Source organism: Anneissia japonica, unplaced genomic scaffold, assembly GCF_011630105.1.
Source record: "Anneissia japonica isolate Jap-2015-1 unplaced genomic scaffold, ASM1163010v1 scaffold287963_len587249_cov193, whole genome shotgun sequence".
In the NCBI taxonomy this organism is placed as follows: domain Eukaryota; kingdom Metazoa; phylum Echinodermata; class Crinoidea; order Comatulida; family Comatulidae; genus Anneissia; species Anneissia japonica.
Window position 1 is genome coordinate 298543 of NW_022750702.1, and position 20092 is coordinate 318634.

The following is a 20092-nucleotide window of genomic DNA, read 5'->3' on the forward strand; positions in this document are numbered from 1 at the left end:
CCTGAATCCGCCACTGATATCATTGTTTTTCCCCTCCGGAGCCAGGCTTTACCGTAAACCATATTAAGGGCAATACAAATAATAATAATAATGAGTATTAATCAGTCTATAGCACTCTTGTTTACTATTGAACAATAGTTTCGCAGATTTTTATTATTGAACAGTTGCTGGAATATTCATGATTATCATCCTAAAACATCGGATAAGATTATATTTAAGAATTAAAATTGTGTATCTTTAGCCTGTAAATATTACTGATTTTTCTATACCGTATCAAGTTAACTATAAAGCGATTTATTTAAGTCTCACAGCAGAATATAACCGAACAACATCAATTGTATTGTGCTATGAATATACAGGAAATAATAAATTATAAAAAAGACGGCAGAATGAAAAGTGCTACCTTTATCGTTACCTTGGCGTAAAATTTAGGAGGCTATACATTGAGGTCTAATATTGTTGTGACTCCGATAGACTATCACGGTTTGTAATACACAATGGATTTTAATGAAGTAAAAGTTGGTATAAAGAATCACGAAGTACGAGTCCTTCATTTTGAGAACCTCTCCAATAGTGAGCTGTATATTATACTTGGCCTCATTTGATCTGATACTCAATGAATCACTGTTCAATTACGCTGTACGAGCAACTCATTTTATGGGCCTAACATAACATCCATCGGTTAATTTACTCGACATTTCTGGCCTACATAATGTGTTAGAATAGCCCTTTATAAACCAGAATGTCCTCGGCCGCCGCCTTCTCGACATACAGGCGTGTACTTTGTTTAGACATGAGCGATTATTTTTTACGGACTGCTAATTAATGATTGATACAATATGATTACTGGTATTTGTATTTCAATATATTTCGATCGCTAAAAATGCACAACCGCACCTCGGTTAGTGCATTCCATTTATCGAGAAACAAAACAAAAAACGATCTGATAAAGAGTTTTGGGAAGGGATGGCTTCGAGCATAGAAATTAATCTTTGTCCGGAAAAACACAATCTTTCACACACGAACAATGAAACGTCGGCCACTGCAAACAATGGATCCGACTTCTACTGGGACGTAAAACGTAGTTTAAGGTTAATGAAAATTAAACATTATTTGCCAAGTACTGCGAATTGTAACTCTTAACGTTAATGCTTCATATGTAATGGATCCTGTCATGATTATTCTATAATGGTGACGATTCGTTTTGGTCGCGTGTGCAAACAGATATCGTTTTTCCCCAGGTTTCTGTATTTATCGGAACTTATGAGACGGTCCCTGCATATGGGAGTCATCGTTACCTCGTGGTTCGTCGGCGTGGAAATAAACAGTGTTTATGCGATTAACGGCAGTCGTTTTCGTTTTAGATTCATGATAACAGTTGCTAGCCAATACTCGTCTAGCTGGCTGGTTGACTGATCATTATTGTACTACAGAAAAGCGTAACAGTTGAAGCTTTTATGTTGACACCATCCGAGCATTATACCTTCATGAACCGAGTGAGTATCGTGTTGACTCGCTCATAACATTCGTTAGCTTTTATAACTTCATGGAAAAACTCCCATGGTTACAACCAAAGTAAGTTTTGTCTTTTCGTTGAATCTATAATTAATAATAATGTTATGGGGTTAAATGCAACATCTACAACTTCGTCTGATATTCAAACTGTTGGCGAAAGCTTGTGTGAAAAACTTATAAAGTACTACATTGTATTCTGTGTATGATTATCGACGAATGCAGTATTATTTAAAAAAAATACTATTACTGGAAATGTATCGGAACTTTCGAGGTGGTCCGCCGACCAAGTTTTCTTTTCCTCTGGGATTTACACGGTAACTTCTAACCTTCTGGGTTTTTTCCTCTATTCGTTTGTCTGTGACGTCACTCCTCAATGTCCGCTGTACAATAATATTATGGGCTATGAATGATTTAAGACGCAAAATTGAGGATGGATTGATGGATTGAAGAGACTGATCGTAAAACCATCTGACTATATCTGAAATTGTTGAAACGCAGTAGGGGGAACGTCCTGTCGGGCCATGATAGAAGTATGGGATATAACTTAGTACCACGTGTCGCAATAGCAACAACACGGGGGTATCGTATAACTAAGTACTAAATTGCGCTGGCTGTACTTTTATTCATGACTCGATGTTTTCTCCAGACGAAATAACTAATTGATTTGGTGCTCAATGCATTTCAACGGCACATCCAAGTAAAAAATGATAATTGATAGGGATAAGGATAATAATAATAATAAGATAAATAATAATTAATATTGATAATAATTTATGTTCAAATTTAAATTCATATTTATTTAGTAAATAGATAAAATCCAGAATTAAGCATGAATAGCCTAATTATAAGAAGTTAAGATTCAAGATTCAAGATTCCATTTATTGTCACATACAAGCATAAGTACATGAAATTTGCTTTCCAGAGCGAGAAATACACAAAAATATACACACAGATAAAATTACAAGACAACTATAAATATAAAACTATAAAAAATATAAATTATACAGTTAACTCAATAATAATAATGTTTACAGCAATATTAATAACAATAGGCCTATACTGTATTAATAATTATACAGTTAGGCCTATAATAATACTGATACTTCGAAAAGTAATACCTGGTTAGCGACGAGGGCGTATCCTCATACTCCGGTTTTTGGCTATTGGAAACTTTCATCTTTATTATGTTATTTCTTTTATCTTTCGTAGTTCTATACCGCCATGCTTTTTTTTACAGCGCATTTTATGCTTTATCAATTTAAAACCATTAAATCTTTAATATAATAATTGTGTAGGCTAATTATAGGCCATCATAATAGTTATAATAAGATCAGTAATCGATCTAAGGTGTCTTGTAGTAAACCCTCAATAATGGTCAATAAACGGGGTGGAGAGGTGTGTCACAAGAGCGGAAAATGCGGAATAGTGTTAATACGGTTAGAAATTAGATACGGATGTTAGAAATGAAAGTTTAATTTGGGAACAGTTGCTTATTCCGATGATGATTTGCGTCAAGTGATTAGTAGGAGGTCGTCGGTTCGATTCCCACCCAAATACCCTGCGAGTACTGTAGAACAAATACATCATTCCTATAAATCTTTTTAGTGGGACATTCGCGCTTCCATATGCTAATTTTTCTCGCTCTATATAACTTCTTCCTAGAATTTTTCTTCAGGATGTGACCTGGACTTTGTATTATTATTATAGACCTATATTATTTTGTGAATATTTTTGAACAAAGAATGTTTTGAGAGCAACACTAAAATCCTTATTTCTTTTTGGAGAGGCCTAAACGTCACTTTCTCATTGAGAAGAGGTATTTTCTTCACAAGGGCATGCCTAGAACAAAGAAAAAGAAACTATTAACACTATGACAATGGAACACCTACTTCTACTCAAAAACAATAACTGAAGTATATTTAAAGCAATGCGCATTTGCATTTTCTCCTGATGTTATCTGTTAAAAAACGTATCACGATAATTGATTTCCAGGCTTTCGTTTTTACGTGGCACTCCCGACTTCTTATGAAGGCGAGCGACATGATGGATTATGGTAGTGAATTTACGGGATATGCCTAGGCCTAATTAATAAAATTCATTTTAAAATGTAGATGTTTTGTTTTTCTGAAAGCGAATAAACATAACTGTATGACTTATACATTTCCGAAATATGTATATCAGAACCATAGTTTTAAAACAAATTAGTGAAAAGATTTGTTAGAGCGTAAGCGTACGTGCCCCTGCATGTTTGTTTATGGGACATGCGCGTATTTCGGGCCTCACTGCGTCCTAGATTATATTGATTCAGACGACAACTGTAAGTTCTCACATGCGCATAACATATTACGTTTTAGATGTTACCATCGAACTCCTAGAATATATATTTTCTCCATGGTATCCATGTGTGCCTGACCAAGCCCGGACGGATACGACTGTGTGCGCGCGCATGTGTGTGTTCATCTTATGTTTACGACTTATAAGTATTAAAGCTGTATGTACTTTCACGTAGGCCTAAGTCTTTATAGTCTAAGTAAATTGTTGTGGTTTATCATTCTGTGTATTACTGTATATAGGCCTATTTAGTTTTTCATGTAACTTTATATTACTGTTATTTTTTACTTTGAAAACAAGTTTGCTTATGCTTTTGGATATAATTTTGTAATTCTATTTTAATTTTAATCTAAAAATGTTTAATATATACATAATTATTATGATCAAAATTGACTTTTTCTTTAACTAGAACCAGACGAGTGGTTATATATAGATGTGTATAAGAGACAGGTTTTGGGAAGGGATGGCTTCGAGCATAGAAATTAATCTTTGTCCGGAAAAACACAATCTTTCACACACGAACAATGAAACGTCGGCCACTGCAAACAATGGATCCGACTTCTACTGGGACGTAAAACGTAGTTTAAGGTTAATGAAAATTAAACATTATTTGCCAAGTACTGCGAATTGTAACTCTTAACGTTAATGCTTCATATGTAATGGATCCTGTCATGATTATTCTATAATGGTGACGATTCGTTTTGGTCGCGTGTGCAAACAGATATCGTTTTTCCCCAGGTTTCTGTATTTATCGGAACTTATGAGACGGTCCCTGCATATGGGAGTCATCGTTACCTCGTGGTTCGTCGGCGTGGAAATAAACAGTGTTTATGCGATTAACGGCAGTCGTTTTCGTTTTAATATTTAAAAAAAATTATTTTAATTCATTTTGCTTTGAGCTAATTAAATTCCAAGTAGGCCTACATACAATATTCTTTATCAACAATTTGCGTAAGTTTTTAATATATACATCACTGGTATGTACTGTACGTCGTCTTTACGTGTATTTTGAGCTTGCATTGAAGTAACAATACCAAAAGACCAACTTGTTTGAATACTAGTCAATCAAATGTTAAACTACCAGCACTTAAAAAAAGAAACACATTTATTTTCAACAGTGTTTGAATAAATAATACGAACCTGTACAAAAATACAAAAATACCCATAGGCATATTTCAATATCTTATTGATAATTGTTTTAATATTGATATGTCTTATCAATAATTCGTTAGTCTAAAGAAGGTGCTATTAGGCCTATACTCATTTCATTTGTAATTATTGATTACTTAATCGAATACATATTATTAAATTAGGCCTAAATCATTTTTCACAAAAGTCAGTTAGTTAGCTATGTTACATTTATTCTATTTTAATTTTTTGTTTATAAAGCTTGATGGTACGATCGTCCGATTCTTAATTAATTGCCTTCCAATTCCATGGTGCTGAGTTCAAATCATGCAATAAGAACGTGGCTCCTAATTTGGTTTTATCTATGAAATAGAATCCTTTTATAGTGCTCAGTGCGCGCCATACAAGATAATTGTGGCAAGTAGGCCTGCAATAGGGCTGTGGCATGGGTGTACCGATACAGGACTGTATTATGCTGTCCTTTTAGTACCAGGGCTCTTGGAATGTGTAAAAAAAACCCTGCTGATTCGCTCAACCATGGAGGAAAGAATAATGGCTCAACGAAGCAGACTTAAAAATGTATAACATAATGGGCCTTGTAAGACTGCAATGTCTAATAAACAGGTTCCTTGAATGAAATATAATATAAATCAATCAATTTCAGCTATAATGTGCATAAAAATGTCCATGATTTATGAGTGGAGTAAATACATCGCATTATTAAAAAATACGCACAACCATAAATTCATTTTGCAACCTTTGGAGGTACCACCACGCATTTAAATATTGAGACGTATTTATATTATTTTAAATCTTTCTTGGATGTGGTATATTGACTGGCAGCTATGCGGGTAGACAGGCGGACAGACGGCGTACCGTCCGTATGATTCAGCAGTAGTCGCACCGTGATGTTCAATCCACGGTATATAGGCCTACAGGCCCATACGAGGTAATTGTTCTCAATTAACGACCAGCTGTCTCTGCCTCGAATCTGTCGCAAGAATTCGTCTGTGCGCTTTGTTGAAACAATATTGCAGTCTTTATTTAATATTTTGTAAGAATTTTATTCTACCTTTGACCATTAATAAACTTTTAAATGTGTAATACGTTTTCCACCCCCTACAGTGAATTGGCGTAACCGTATTTAATATAATATAGAAGTTGACCGTGTGATGTTTTCGATTTTATTGACACGTGTATACAAAGTAATGACTATTTAAAATCTCCGGGGAATTAGGTGTATACATTTTTGTTGTATTTATCGCTGCAACAAAATCGAAAACTTGTCCGCTTTTCGGATACAGTAAATGATTACCTGGCTCTACCGGCCTCTTAAAAAAGACAAATCGACCCGGAAGGTCACTCTGAGGGTATACTTTTTGCATGAACCATTAGCTGATACCCGTTTGTGATATGAATATGGTGGCGTCTACCAGTACACGGCATCGATACATGCGCAATCAAAGTACAGTATACTGTAAGTAGAATCAGTTTGGCTAGCTTCGTTTGGTCCAGCTACGACTAGAGAAGAGAACCCGCTATCGTGATCGCAAGAAGGTATAAAAATATGGTAATCGTAAATTAACTGATCAGGGTAACCATACAAATTGTCCTGTATACGATGGTTGTCGGCATTTCGCGCAACCCATTCATATACGTTTCCTCTTTGCTATACAGTTGCCTGGCTTTCGGAAGCCCGTATAACGCTTTGTCTTCTCTGTTTTTCGTACCGTATTTCGAGGTTCGCGGTCATTTTCCTCGAACAAACACTGGCTAACTTTACTGTGACTATTTAGATACATTAGGCCTAATACTTCGAATTCCTGAGAATGTTCAGGACAAAATTTCGTTTGTGAATGTACATACATGACGTTATTATTCATCGCTTTAAATATTGATATCATCCGGGAACTGATAGTATTAAGGATCGTGGTGTATGTGTGGGGGTTGTGCGTGCGTGTGTGTTAGCACTGTTTTGCCACTACATTTTAAAAAATTTCAATGCAAATCAATGTTATGTGCTACCGTACCGTACTCATTTATCTATTCTGAAACGGTTGTGTCTCCTGTGGGTTCGCCCGAACTCCCCTGAGTAAACCCCTTTGACAAGCGAACCCCTTGTGATTTAAGCAATTACATTACTATTATTGTATAGTAGTAGACTATTTGTAAGATTGACTTCTAGCAGAAAAAAAAAACAATTCTACTTTGTTGTTTTTTTACAAAATTTATGTTAAAATTTACTTAATTTCAGTGTTTTTACTGTGCGTTGCTGACAACTGTCTTGAAATCCTTTGTTGAAAAGAAGTGATCATCATTACTTTAGAGGCCCTGCATACTATAACTCTTACTCCTTTGCATTGGATAATTACAAAAATGTATTTCATTTATTTAAATATAGGCCTATGCCATTTGAAAGTGCAAAAAAAGCTCCGGTTTCTGGGCCTTCGCCCCTTGGCACCACGTGTGTATATATATTTCTTTGATGATTAATATATATATATATATATATATCTGTCTCTTATACACATCTAGATGTGTATAAGAGACAGCCTCTAGGCCGATTGAACATATGAATGCATTATTAAACCATCATGAATATAAGTGGGTCAAGGCACAGACATCGCATGCACGCTAACGTTTCATCATGTTTTTGTCTCTTACATCGAATTAAAAAACAAATTTAACGCAATTGTTTATGTGAGAGGTCTTTTACGGAGATAGCTATAATTTCACGTAGGCCTAAACTACTAAGACAATATGGTACAGTAATTTATTAAGGGAAAAGAAAACAAAAACATTCATTAACTTAAAGAGAGCGAAAAAAAAGTTTCATTTTTCTTAAGCGAGGACTATAAAAGCAACAGTAGTTTTTTACACTTCAATAATAATGTATCTTAATAGGAACTACACCATCTGAGGCACCTTTCTCAGTGGAAGGTTTGGTTCGATCCTATATGATGGGAGTTTCCCTTGCCCTTGGAAAGTTGTATCTCTCCATCCAGAGGTGTAAGTGGGTACCTGTAGTTACCAGTGTGGCAATTACTGCTGCAATATTATGGTACCGTAAAACCTCGAATAGAAGCCCGGGCTTCTTTTTATGGGACCATTTGGATGGGCTTCTTGAGATAGGCTTCTTTTCGGGGGTAGGGGGTGGGGGCACCGTCGCCTCAGTCGGGGAGAGAAAAAAACAATTCGTCGGGGAGAAAAAAAAAATATTTTCTACATACTATCATTCCAAAATCTGTTAAATAAATCTTTGAAACCCCGAAATTGTCATATTTTTCGGCTTCCCTGGTTCACTTTAGAAAGATTTTGAGCGACGCCCGACCATAGGCCTACCCACTTTGCTCTGTTCAGGGACATCTCCCCCCACCCTCTTCTGAGACCTCGGGGCCCCGTCGGGCAAATCCAGTTTCCACTCCTGGACTTGACCAAAACCAAGTACCATTTCCATTACCGGTATGTGCGGGTTTTTTTTTAAATTATTTTAATAAAATAATTTTTTATACTGACACGCTATATTATAATCATCAAAGATACTGTCGTCGGAATGTAGGCTTAAAATATAATATCTCAAAAAAAAACTCCATCTTGATTGGAAGCCCATTTGCTTCTTTTTGAGAGGGGCTTCTTTTTGAAGATTAATTTTTGCAAGCAACGTAAAGAGAGGGAATTCGTTTCTAGATGGGCTTCTCGAGATTAAACCCATTCATTGGGCTTCTATTAGAGGTTTTACTATATGTTCCTTTTTCTTCTAATGACCAGGATAATATAATAAATGTGATAAGCGCATGAAATCTTAACATAATATACCGGTACGCGTTATGAAATTTACCACTCTTATTATGATAAGGCGCCAATTAATTGCGAGTCGTTAAGCACTTTGTTTGCATCATAGCGAGCTGTATAAATTTCTATTTGATTATGATATTGGATGATATGCAGTTGTATAAATACTGTTATTTGCTCGATAAATTCAAAGTTATACCACCACTGGTCAGCCGGGAAGGTGGCAGTGACACATTGGGATTTCCACGAATCCACAGACATTATTTGATGCGATCGAGTTATTATAGTTATTATTTATGATACCATAATTGTAGGCCTTTCACAAACCACGGAAGGGGAGAGATAATTCGCAGCCAATGAATTGAATTAACAAACACGGAATTTTATCTCATTTCGGATTTGAATTCACTCGCTTTTCGATCTGCGGGGATCAGTACGCATGGTATATCCATCTGTTTCGATTTACCCAGGAAATTAAACGATATTGAACCTGTAATTCGAATCAGTCGCACATCCTGCGCATGCTCAACTGCCCATACGTTTTAACTCTTCATACGCACAAACAATTAATAATTAACATGTATATCGAACTTAATTAATATGAAGTTTTGAATGTAATCTTTTCGATTCTGGTTCGCCATAAATATGTTGTGCACACAGTGGGGATTTAAACCGTCCGTGCAATAATTAGCACAAAGTCGATCAGGAGTACGGTTGAGGCTGTAGGCCTACTAAATGCGGAAAATATAGCATCAGCAACGGAGCAAAAGTTTCAGAAAAATTTGTGTGTATTGTAAGATCTTTGTGATTATCGGACGATTTAATCGGAAAGGCTTAAAGGCATTTCGACGCCATCTTACCTATGTATGTGATATCAGACAATATTAGCATATCATAATCGTTCATCAGACACGTCGTGTCAATCAGACAGTAAACCGCCACACACTCGTAGCCTAACCCTGCCATTGATGGTTTGCGATAACGTTAACAGATTGATTAACGTAAAAGCCATTCGGATTTTTCTGAGCTGCCAAATAGTTGTATATACTGTAGGGGCCTATAAATAAGATACAGTAGTATAATACATAGGCCTACTCTAAGTATCGAAATGCACGCCATCGTGTCTTAAATCCCGACACGATGGCGTACATTTCAATACTTGGAGTAGGCCTATGTATCAGTGTACTTTCGGTTTTTATATTATAATGTACACGAATTCACATTCATATAGGCCTACTTTTTGTTATTTTGGTCACGCACCGTTAATTACATAGTCTCGCCAACTATTTTGGGAAGAAGTGAGGCGTCATAAACTAGGCCTATTGGAATTCAAGGTATAAAATGGCATAACCTACTTCGATAGGGTACACTAATTTAAACAAGCATAATGCGTGCGAGAACCGACTTATTCGGATGGTTTATCTAATTATATTTAGTCTCTTACATTACGGTTGGTTGACCTATGTCGTACTAATAGAATTGGCAAGTTAAGATTTACCCGGAACACAGGCCAGGCCCCGGGCCGGGCATGTTTGAATGAATCGCACCGGGGGTGGATCCAGTATGTGGCACGGGGAATGTGCCTCCCCCCCCCCTCCCGTTTTGCCACTAAATTAAAAATTTCAGTACACATATTGAAATAAGCGCTACTCACTTATCTATTCTGAATATTTTGTTCCCCCCTCCCCCGTTTGAAAAAATTCTGCATCCGGCCCTGCGCACTGTTATTTTTATCCCCTATATGCCAGCTTGTCTTGAAATTCTGCTCGTCCCTGTGTCTTAAAACCTCAGTGTTTAGTCTAGTTATGACCGTTGCATTTTTCTTATCGAATAATAGGCCTACTTTTTACATTCTAAAACAATGTGCGTATTGAGTATCAAAAGCACAGACAATCCTGCTTAGTAACTTGGCCGTATTTATTATGATATACCGAACAATTTTTTTGGCTCATTTTACAGGCTGAATAATCACAACTGAGTATCTGGTGTCGGTAAACTGGGTCATGTTGCGGTTGGACTGCAACGATTCCTCCCCGGCAGCCAAGCAGATCGAAAGGTAAGGCATCTACCGAAAGCGTTAGTGTCCGATCCTCAGTTCAGAGTTAAACCACACGTCGCGCAAATGCACTTATAGCCCTGCTGACTTCCGATTAAATCATGTCGGATTCACTCACGCTTAGGAATAGAATTGACGCTGTTAGGAGTCTTGCGCTCGTCAGGCTTTTGCGTTTGTGTGTCAGTACGCGTCTAATTTCAACCAGTTCACACTGAAAATCGACGTGGTGGCTTGCGTATAGGTGCACGTAGCGTTTCTTTTTGTGTTTGCGTCGAAACGCTCTGTATGCTAGTGTGAAACAAATTTAAGTGACAATTTCATGCAAATCGCTGAGTGCGTCTCGACTCCCGAGGATGCACAACCAGTCAACGAATTGAAAGCACAAAATGTTTAAATTTCCAATCGGCATCAATAAATTGAATTGGGCTAAATGAACTTGTGAGGTATAATAATGGTCTTGTAACTCAATACAACTCATTTATCTATCGTTTCGATAGCGCCTGCCGGTTAATTAATTTTCATCTTAAATATTCATGTATCTGCCCGTCTGCGTTTCTCCAATTACTACCGTACGGTAAAGTAAATATTAAAATACTTGGTTCGGAATACGTACTGGTTATTGGTTGCTTCTGTAAATGGTATGATGGTTTACGGAAATACTTTGCCATAGTACACTTATGGGCCACCGTACCATGGTGTCTCGCCACACCATATTCGTATATAGACAAGATAGGCCTAGGTCTAATTATAAAAATGAATTTAGTAGGTTCTACGAATCAAACCGTTTACCTTATAGGCCTACTTCAAATCCTGCAAAGGCCTTTACAATAATTGTGTGATCATAGGCCTAAGTGTTATAATTCGAATGTTCGAACTTGAAATTCACACTTATATGCAGACAATGTACTTGACGCCGATAGTAGGCCTTCGGCCATTCGCGACATGCGTCCACTTTCGATTTTGGATGGTAGGCTTAATCGTAGGTCTAATACAGTACTTCGGTATGAACATTCATCGTTACCGTACGGTCTTATAAAAAGTTTTTACCGTTTTTGGCCGTTGTAAACCATGAGCCCGTGAAAATTTCCCGAGATAACTTGACGAAATCTCGTAACCTTCTCTCGCCCCCGGACCTGTTAATATGGAAAGTCTTCCGAGTTATTACTGCGCGTAGCCTACGTACTGAAATCATTACAGCACATTTCTTTGAAAGAATTTTGGAAAATTGAAATTTTGTTAATATTTTTTATCCTTTGTTTATATCAGAAAATGGAATATAGACTTAGTTGTATTTGTGACGAAATATGAATAGGCCCTATTCATCAACCAACATCGAAATTCAAACGTTGTATTGAACTGTGATGATACGTAACGCGACGCCATACTAGCTTTATTTTGATGATTATGGTGAAATTATTATACGGTAGCCAAGCTGCCTAGTCTTGTAGTCTAAAAATCCATATTTTCATCATGGAATAATTGCTCATTATGGGGGCTAACATAGTTTCGGATTCATAATTAACTCAAGCATGCATTTCTTTCGAGACTTTACTTGGTTTCCCAAGTACACGTTTGCATAGAAAAATAGGCCTCCGTTTGGGGACTCAAACGAACTCTGTAAAATGGTTTTATTTAACTGTAATTGTGAAGGGTATTATTAGTATTCTTATACTGTACTGTACTTAGTACTGACAACACTCGCACAAATCGAATCATTTAGAATTTGGCAGACGCGTAGCATTTTACAACACACGCTTTGCTCTTGTAATTATTCGCATGATTGGGGGTTCGTTGGCTAATTAGGAACTAAAAAGTTTTAACACGTCATTGGAAACACGCGATCTAGACATTATACGAAGTCATAAGACGACGACGATAATGGTGATGGTGATTATAATAATGTCGATGGTGATGATGACAGTGACGATGGCGATAATGATGAAATGCTAATGGCGATGTTAATGTTGATATAATTGTTATATCAACATTAACATCACCGTTAATGTTGATATAATCGTTATGGTGATGTGGAATGGTTATGATGATGATGATGATGACGGTAATGATGATTATGAAAATGATGATGATAATGATAACTATTGTGTTTTTCAAAATCCCAATTTTTCGTTGAACCTTAGTAGGCCTACTAGTAGTAAGCTATGATTAATAAGAGGATGGTTGATGCAGTTCTGTAAATACCTACCGTACATTGCATTTGATAGGCTACTTTATTAAAACATTAAGCATCAAATTTAACTCAAAATGGAATCCAACAGAGAAACATTATTCAATATATTATTTGCTAATCTATTTGTACTCCCACGCCACATACATTGTTTTAAGTTTTATTTGTGATTGTAATTTTGTTTATATTTTCTTGTATATGATGTGATAATAAAATATGATAACGAAGATGGAAGTAACGGCGACGTGGCGTAAAACAGTCACCCGCCGAATCCATCTTCGCATTCACGAACGCTTGACGACACTACGTAATCTGCTGATAGACGTTGACGCTGTCTGAGTTGGCCTTAAGCGAATCCGTCGGAATCACGCAACCACATTTTAATTCACGCGTGGCGCATGGCATGGTGCAGGGACATGCATCAGGACAGTGTGTGCGGTTGACATGCCCTTTTATGATTGTTTTACGCAAGCACTCGCGCATCAACGATCGCTCTGTCTGAGTTTTTTTTTTTTAGATATACGGTAGGCCTACATTTCCAGTGATTAGAGTGATGGGAATTGTATATCGATTATATCACCTTACACAAAGACTACCATGTTTATACAATAATTATATAGCCTATTATAATTGTATTTTTTGACTGTATGAGTAGAGTTTACAGCTCTGTGAAATATTCAATTATGGTTAGGTCTATCTGTTAAAATAGACATATGTTACTATTCTTTGTTTGATGTTATCCACATTTTCATTATTTTGTAAGTACACTATACTCTATTTTTTTTTCTGTTACCCTTCTATTGAAACGGTACCATAAACACGTTAACGATGACATGCGTCGTTTTGACATATTTTTTCCCAATTCCGTGTACTTTAGGCCTACTCCATTTTCGAAGTGAGCAAACAATTTTATTATAATTATTTGTACGGCACCATTATTACTAGTATTAAAGGCATATCAGTATTCTTCAATAGTAAAAACGTATAAATTATTATTTGTGGTTATTAATTGGGATTTACAGTGATGACTTCACGATAGACTTTATAAATACTGTACTTATTTGTAGTAGGTGATTGTTTGAATTGTTATTATTATTAGTATTTTTTTTATAACTGTATATAATTATAATTATTATTATTAGTAGTATTGTTATAGTAAGCCTTTATAGTAGTAGTATCATATAAAGCTTTGACCTGTGTTACTGTAGAAATATACGTGACGATGAGTCGATTGGGCTGTTGTTTAACTGCTGACAGAAATGATTTCATCTTTTTTTTTTCTACAACTCGTTAGGCCTATGGTTTAAATTATTTTATTGAGCGTAACATCCTCTAAACACTGGATGAGCAGCGTGTGTTCGTTCATGGCGTCAACCCAATTTAGTTAATAAACGGTTACGAGTCTTCTTCTTGATCACTTAGGCCTACTTTACTAGACTCAGACCTGTATCCTATTGGCTACCGCAAGCCTGCAATGCCGAAGCCCATTTTATCTGCCAAGCCCTCTGACAAACAGAACCCAAAGCGCCACCGCCCCACTCCTAAATAAACGATCATTGCCGACACATGTTTCTTATTTTCGCATACGTTTGTGTGTTTTTAGCGCAATCCGCAATCCGTATGTCGCCGTGCATTATGATTAATTTTGTATTGCGTGTGTAGGTAAACGACAACATATACACCGACAATACGTTTTGTATTTCAAATTACAGTATTCTATTGACTCGCCATTTTAATTGTCTGATCGTGGTCACGTGACTTCCTGAATCAAGTGTTCATATTCTTAGGTCTAAATGTTCTTCAATTCGAGCAGGCTATTGTGTGTTATATAGCTAAATATTTGGTAGGAAGATAGGGATGGGCTTTTATATCAAGTAAACTAACGTTGCCGCAAAATGATAATTCGCTATTAGGCCTAAGCATAACTTACTTCGTAGATTCACAGTCATGTCAGCATTCCCGCGCGCGCCCATATGCACATATTTTAAAATATAGACCTAATTTATATATATGTCTCAAATTTCAATAAATGGTAGTCCAGTGCATACCATTTTCTTTGGCTCCGATCCTCAAAAATAGGTATATATTAATATTATAGACCCACTGCCTTATAAAATATAGAAATTAAATGAACATCGGCTAGAGCATGTAATTTCTTGTGTATTAAGACATACCGGTAAGCCCTATCGAAAATAATTCATTTACGCTGAATTGTTGACTTTCTACTATGAAAAGTATTGTACGAGGTAATTTAAAAGTCTTCGCGAAGGACATATGAACATAGATGCGTCTGGAAATTTGTGAGAAAAATAATTGATAGACTTGTGTACAGGTACTCATTTCAAGCTATAGTTAAATAAATATTAAGGCCAAATTTATTTAATTTGCTAGTTTCACGTTCCGTTATCATCAAATTCTGGTCCCTCATTAAGACATTTACTATCATTTTTCCATGGAAAATATAATAGTGACTTGAAAGATTGATGTGAAAGCCAAAGAAGATGTGGAAACGCAAATGTTAGAATGTATTACCGGTATATTAGATTCGTTTTAAGACATTTTTATTATTTATCAGCCTAATAGATAGGATAGCAAATAGCAAAATATCCTCATCAAAAAATAATTGAACGTGAAACTAACAATTAATTTTATTTGGCCTAATGCAACGTAAGTAATTCAAACATTAGTAGTGTCACTGGGGTTCGAGGTGAGATGGCCTGTCCCGCGGGGAGAGCTGACTTCTCCGTCCGTGAGAACTGACCTCTCCGTCTTAGACACATTTCTTATTATGGCCTATATACGGGACATACTATTTAAAAATAAAGCACCAATAAAAAAAAATCGATTCCCCAAGGGCTTTCACAAACTCCCTCTCCTAACGGACCTTCACCACCCATTTATAATGATCTTCAAACTGCATAAATACTAAAATGAACGGTAACCCGCCCTCGCTACGCTAACCAGATCACAATGTAAAACGTGTCGTGTGAGAGATATATGGTAGATATTCAAATAGGCCTTCATAAATTCACTCATATTTTTTATTTCGTCTCACACGTACGGTAGGTAGGCCTGCCATCTGGTTGTCTTTTATTCCTTTAATGTCGGTGTTATGTAGCGCAGTGACAATAATTGAGGCGATCGAGTTTGGTTGGATGTTGCTAATGTTTCGTTTTTTGATCTAGTTAACTAGTAGTACCGCCTGTGATTGACTTTCTGTTGAGATGTTCTTATGTTATATTGATTAAAATATCATTCAACAATATCGAACAAAAGCAGACGCGGAAGAAACTCGGTAAGTTATTGAATGAACGGTAACCCGCCCTCGCTACGCTAACCAGATCACAATGTAAAACGTGTCGTGTGAGAGATATATGGTAGATATTCAAATAGGCCTTCATAAATTCACTCATATTTTTTATTTCGTCTCACACGTACGGTAGGTAGGCCTGCCATCTGGTTGTCTTTTATTCCTTTAATGTCGGTGTTATGTAGCGCAGTGACAATAATTGAGGCGATCGAGTTTGGTTGGATGTTGCTAATGTTTCGTTTTTTGATCTAGTTAACTAGTAGTACCGCCTGTGATTGACTTTCTGTTGAGATGTTCTTATGTTATATTGATTAAAATATCATTCAACAATATCGAACAAAAGCAGACGCGGAAGAAACTCGGTAAGTTATTGAATGGTTTTGTTTTCGATTGGAAGTTCGTATTTCCGATTCGGGGAGCAGTAGATAGCGTCAGGGTGTATGCAAAACATACCGTACGAACAATGCACAGAAAATGTCGCATTCGCCCACCGTAAAAGGCATACGTAGGATTGTTTTTGGATTGTTAAACTAACAACATGTATATTGCTATTAAGTCACAATAAAATAATCAAAACACAAATAATGCATACGATATATAATATTTTATCAACTAGATAGTGTTACCATATTTGCATTATATGAGTTAATATTTCCTTTTATGTTGTCTGCAAGCTTTGTTTTATAAAGACAATCGTACGTATTATACAAATTGGACCGTATATAGAAGAGAGCCGACCGCGCGTACACGATGGATTGACCAATCAGATGCGATTGTATGGAGAATGTCTTGAGTTGAACGCGATGTCTTATGCAATTGGATCGCGGTTTAGTTAATAGTGTAAGGTCTTTTGATGCTCTACCAGATGATTTGAACGGCTATTACGAACTGCTGCTATTGCTGGGTCGGATTAGTATCAACCTTTGATGTGTTCCGGAGTGCGGTGATCAGGGATCGCCTTGAAAACTCCGGCGCCTAGGTATAAAAATTAAATAGTTGTATTTGTTATATTGAGGTGTTGTATAGCGTTTTGTGAAAACGGCACATTCGAGCCAATTTCACAAAACATGGCCGACTTGTTTGTACTCGTGTAACACGTTTGTTTACTCAATCTATTGATCCGCCTTGGTTGCCTCGAGAGAAGCTGTATCGTAGATTTGAGGTCAGTCCGCGTATCGAAACTGAAACTGGTGTGTTTCGTGAATTTTTTGGCGTTATCACGTCATAATAAAGGATGGTTGTATCGCGATGAAGCACGCGATTCTCTCCGTATTGTTAATGTCAATCTATTGTCGCGCTATCGATCTATATCGATGTAGTGATGATTAAAACACGTGGTGGGTAAATGTTCACTTGTGTACGATCGGGAACATTTGCATACTACTTATATTAATAGTTATATTTCGGGCTATCGATTGTTTATCCTCTTTATAGCGGAAGTTGACTTATCATTTCAGACAGAACACGCCGATATTGAATAGGAAGCATCCGACTGCTGGTGCGTTAATCCAAGGTAGTGATGCTGGAAAAGGAAGACAGTTGCGTATGATTGGTCCGAGTCATAATCAATCGAATAAGGTCAGTGAATCGATTATAGGAAACCGATTGTTTTATTCATATCGAAACGGATATCAGTTGTTAACTGGTTTATCGCCGGTGATGGTAAAAAATGTTAGTCATGTGCGTATTCCGCGGCAAGTGTGACGTCTTGCATAAACGTCAATCTTTCTATATCGAATGTTTACCGTATATGATTTAAATTTAACAGATCGTTAATTGTGTGTTGCTTTTTCTTTGTTTTGTTTTGTTGTTTTTTTTTCAGAAAATTTTAATCAGAAATTTTGGTTTCAAAAATAGCAGAATTTGCTGAATTGAAATGTTATTTACATTACAAAGGTTTTAAAAACACTGAAATGTGAAATAAACAGTGGTATTTACGCAGCTGAAACGAGTAATCTAGCGTAACTATTTGTAGACATGTGCTTAAATTCTGAATGCTATGCAATATTTTCTCAACATGTATGACGACATTCCCCACGATATGTAAATAGCAATTAGTAATGTGTGATACGTTGTTTAATTTTACCATCGTTTCTGTCATAATAATTATTAAATATATTGCGTTAAGGAGACAAACTTATCGCACACAACGAATTAGTACAACCCACGCCAACAATTTGCGTGGAATATTTATATGTTGATGAAGACAGTAGATAACCTACAATGTGGATCAATACAATGCTGTTTTTGTGTTTTTAATAATGTTTAATATCGTTTCATGTATTTTGTTAATAATCACTCGTTGGATTTTTTTTTTAATAATGTGTAACGATATTTAATTCGGCTGGACTTGTGTTGGCTACATTATGCTCGTATAATATATTATTACATATAGGCCTAGGCCTAAGGATATTTTTTAGGCTCAACTGATCTTTTTATTTATATATTTCGGACATGGAGGAATAGTTCGGCATACGTCGTTATATTATGCCACTGGGAAGCCTATGATGAGTTTGCTTTCTTGATCGAATATTGGGCCTTGTACATGAACCTCAGCAACTGAAATGCTACCACAGGCATAAGTCTTGATTTTGCAATAGCAGCATCGGTTACAAGGAAATATCTTATGTATGATTTTATTTTCGGTCACCGATCGTAGGCCTAGTCTGTTATCTTAGGCCCTAGCTGATAATTTAGGCATGTTCACTCATGGAGTAATTAGTTTAAACTAATTCCTCCGTGGTTCACTGAAGTGCTAAATTAATTTATGCTATTTATTTACAGTTGCATTTGTCTTCAAAACCACGTAATAAACTACACCGACTCAAGGGAAATGAGAGCTTTGTGAATATATTCAATCGACGTAATTCGGCATCGTATCAAAATGTAATTATTATATACAATCAAATTATTTTAATTCTCATGGTATTTGATAACACAGCATTATTGTGCCTTTGAACAGTTTTACAGCAAATTTATATACTGAGGTATAAAAGTCGTTGCTTATGGCCGTTGCCTTTGTTTGACCGCATGGGATGTGGTTTGGCCTAAATTCGAAAAACGTTCGTCTTTCCCGGCGACGATCGAAAATTCGCATGCACGGTTTTATTGCGGCATGGTTATTATTATCGATGGGTTGGTTAAAGATGGTTCGGCGTAGAAAGCGTCTCATTAAGTGAGAATAAAATACATGCGGGCTTACATAGAAAGTCATAAATCCACGAGTTTTTTTTTTTTTTTGTTTTTTTTTTCTGCTTGTAAAACTTGAATTCGCCGTACGTGAACCGAATATTATCGCAACTTGTCTTCGTCTGCCCATTTCCTATTCAGAATCAGTTATTCTGTGGAAATATTTTAGCATATTTATTCTTTTTAGTTACCAGGGTATATGGTGCCGCGTGTGTGCCCACTTTCGTACCCGTGATTAACTGAATCAATAATCGATAACGCCCAGGAGTACGAATTTTGCATTATTTATATTTGTTAGTTTTCATTATACGCACCATGTGTTTAATGTTATCCATCGTTAGTTAATGTACTTGTTAGTTCAAGAGTTGTTATTAGCGTGTCTTTTGCTACCTAGATTGTAACTTGTAATATTGATGTAGATATTGATCAAATTCGCACAATGGAACTGCTGAGAGATTCAGGATTTATATAGGTTGTTTTTATACTGGTACGTTTGTCTCTTTCATTCCTTTCGATTTTGTTTCGTACGACTGCAGCAGGATTTACTTGAGTGAGTAAGCAATCATCGAGTGAGGAGGCGAGGCCA

General features: G+C 36.4%; 1 protein-coding gene across 12 annotated transcripts in view; it reads left to right on the top strand.

Moving 5' to 3' along the window:
• The first annotated feature begins 1370 nt into the window (after window positions 1-1370).
• LOC117121504 overlaps window positions 1371-20092 on the top strand; it is a 37479-nt gene continuing 18757 nt past the window's right edge. The window contains exons 1-4 of one of the 12 annotated variants that reach the window (XM_033266711.1): window positions 1371-1575; window positions 10726-10822; window positions 17775-17895; window positions 19102-19203. In XM_033266711.1, the coding sequence (XP_033122602.1) occupies window positions 10770-10822; window positions 17775-17895; window positions 19102-19203 (276 nt within the window). In that variant the 5' untranslated portion in view covers window positions 1371-1575; window positions 10726-10769. Of the gene's footprint in view, window positions 1576-6270; window positions 6532-10725; window positions 10823-16523; window positions 16680-17139; window positions 17297-17380; window positions 17480-17504; window positions 17655-17774; window positions 17896-19101; window positions 19204-20092 lie in introns of those variants that run through there. The other 11 variants (XM_033266715.1, XM_033266713.1, XM_033266712.1 and 8 more) reach the window with 11 other exon arrangements.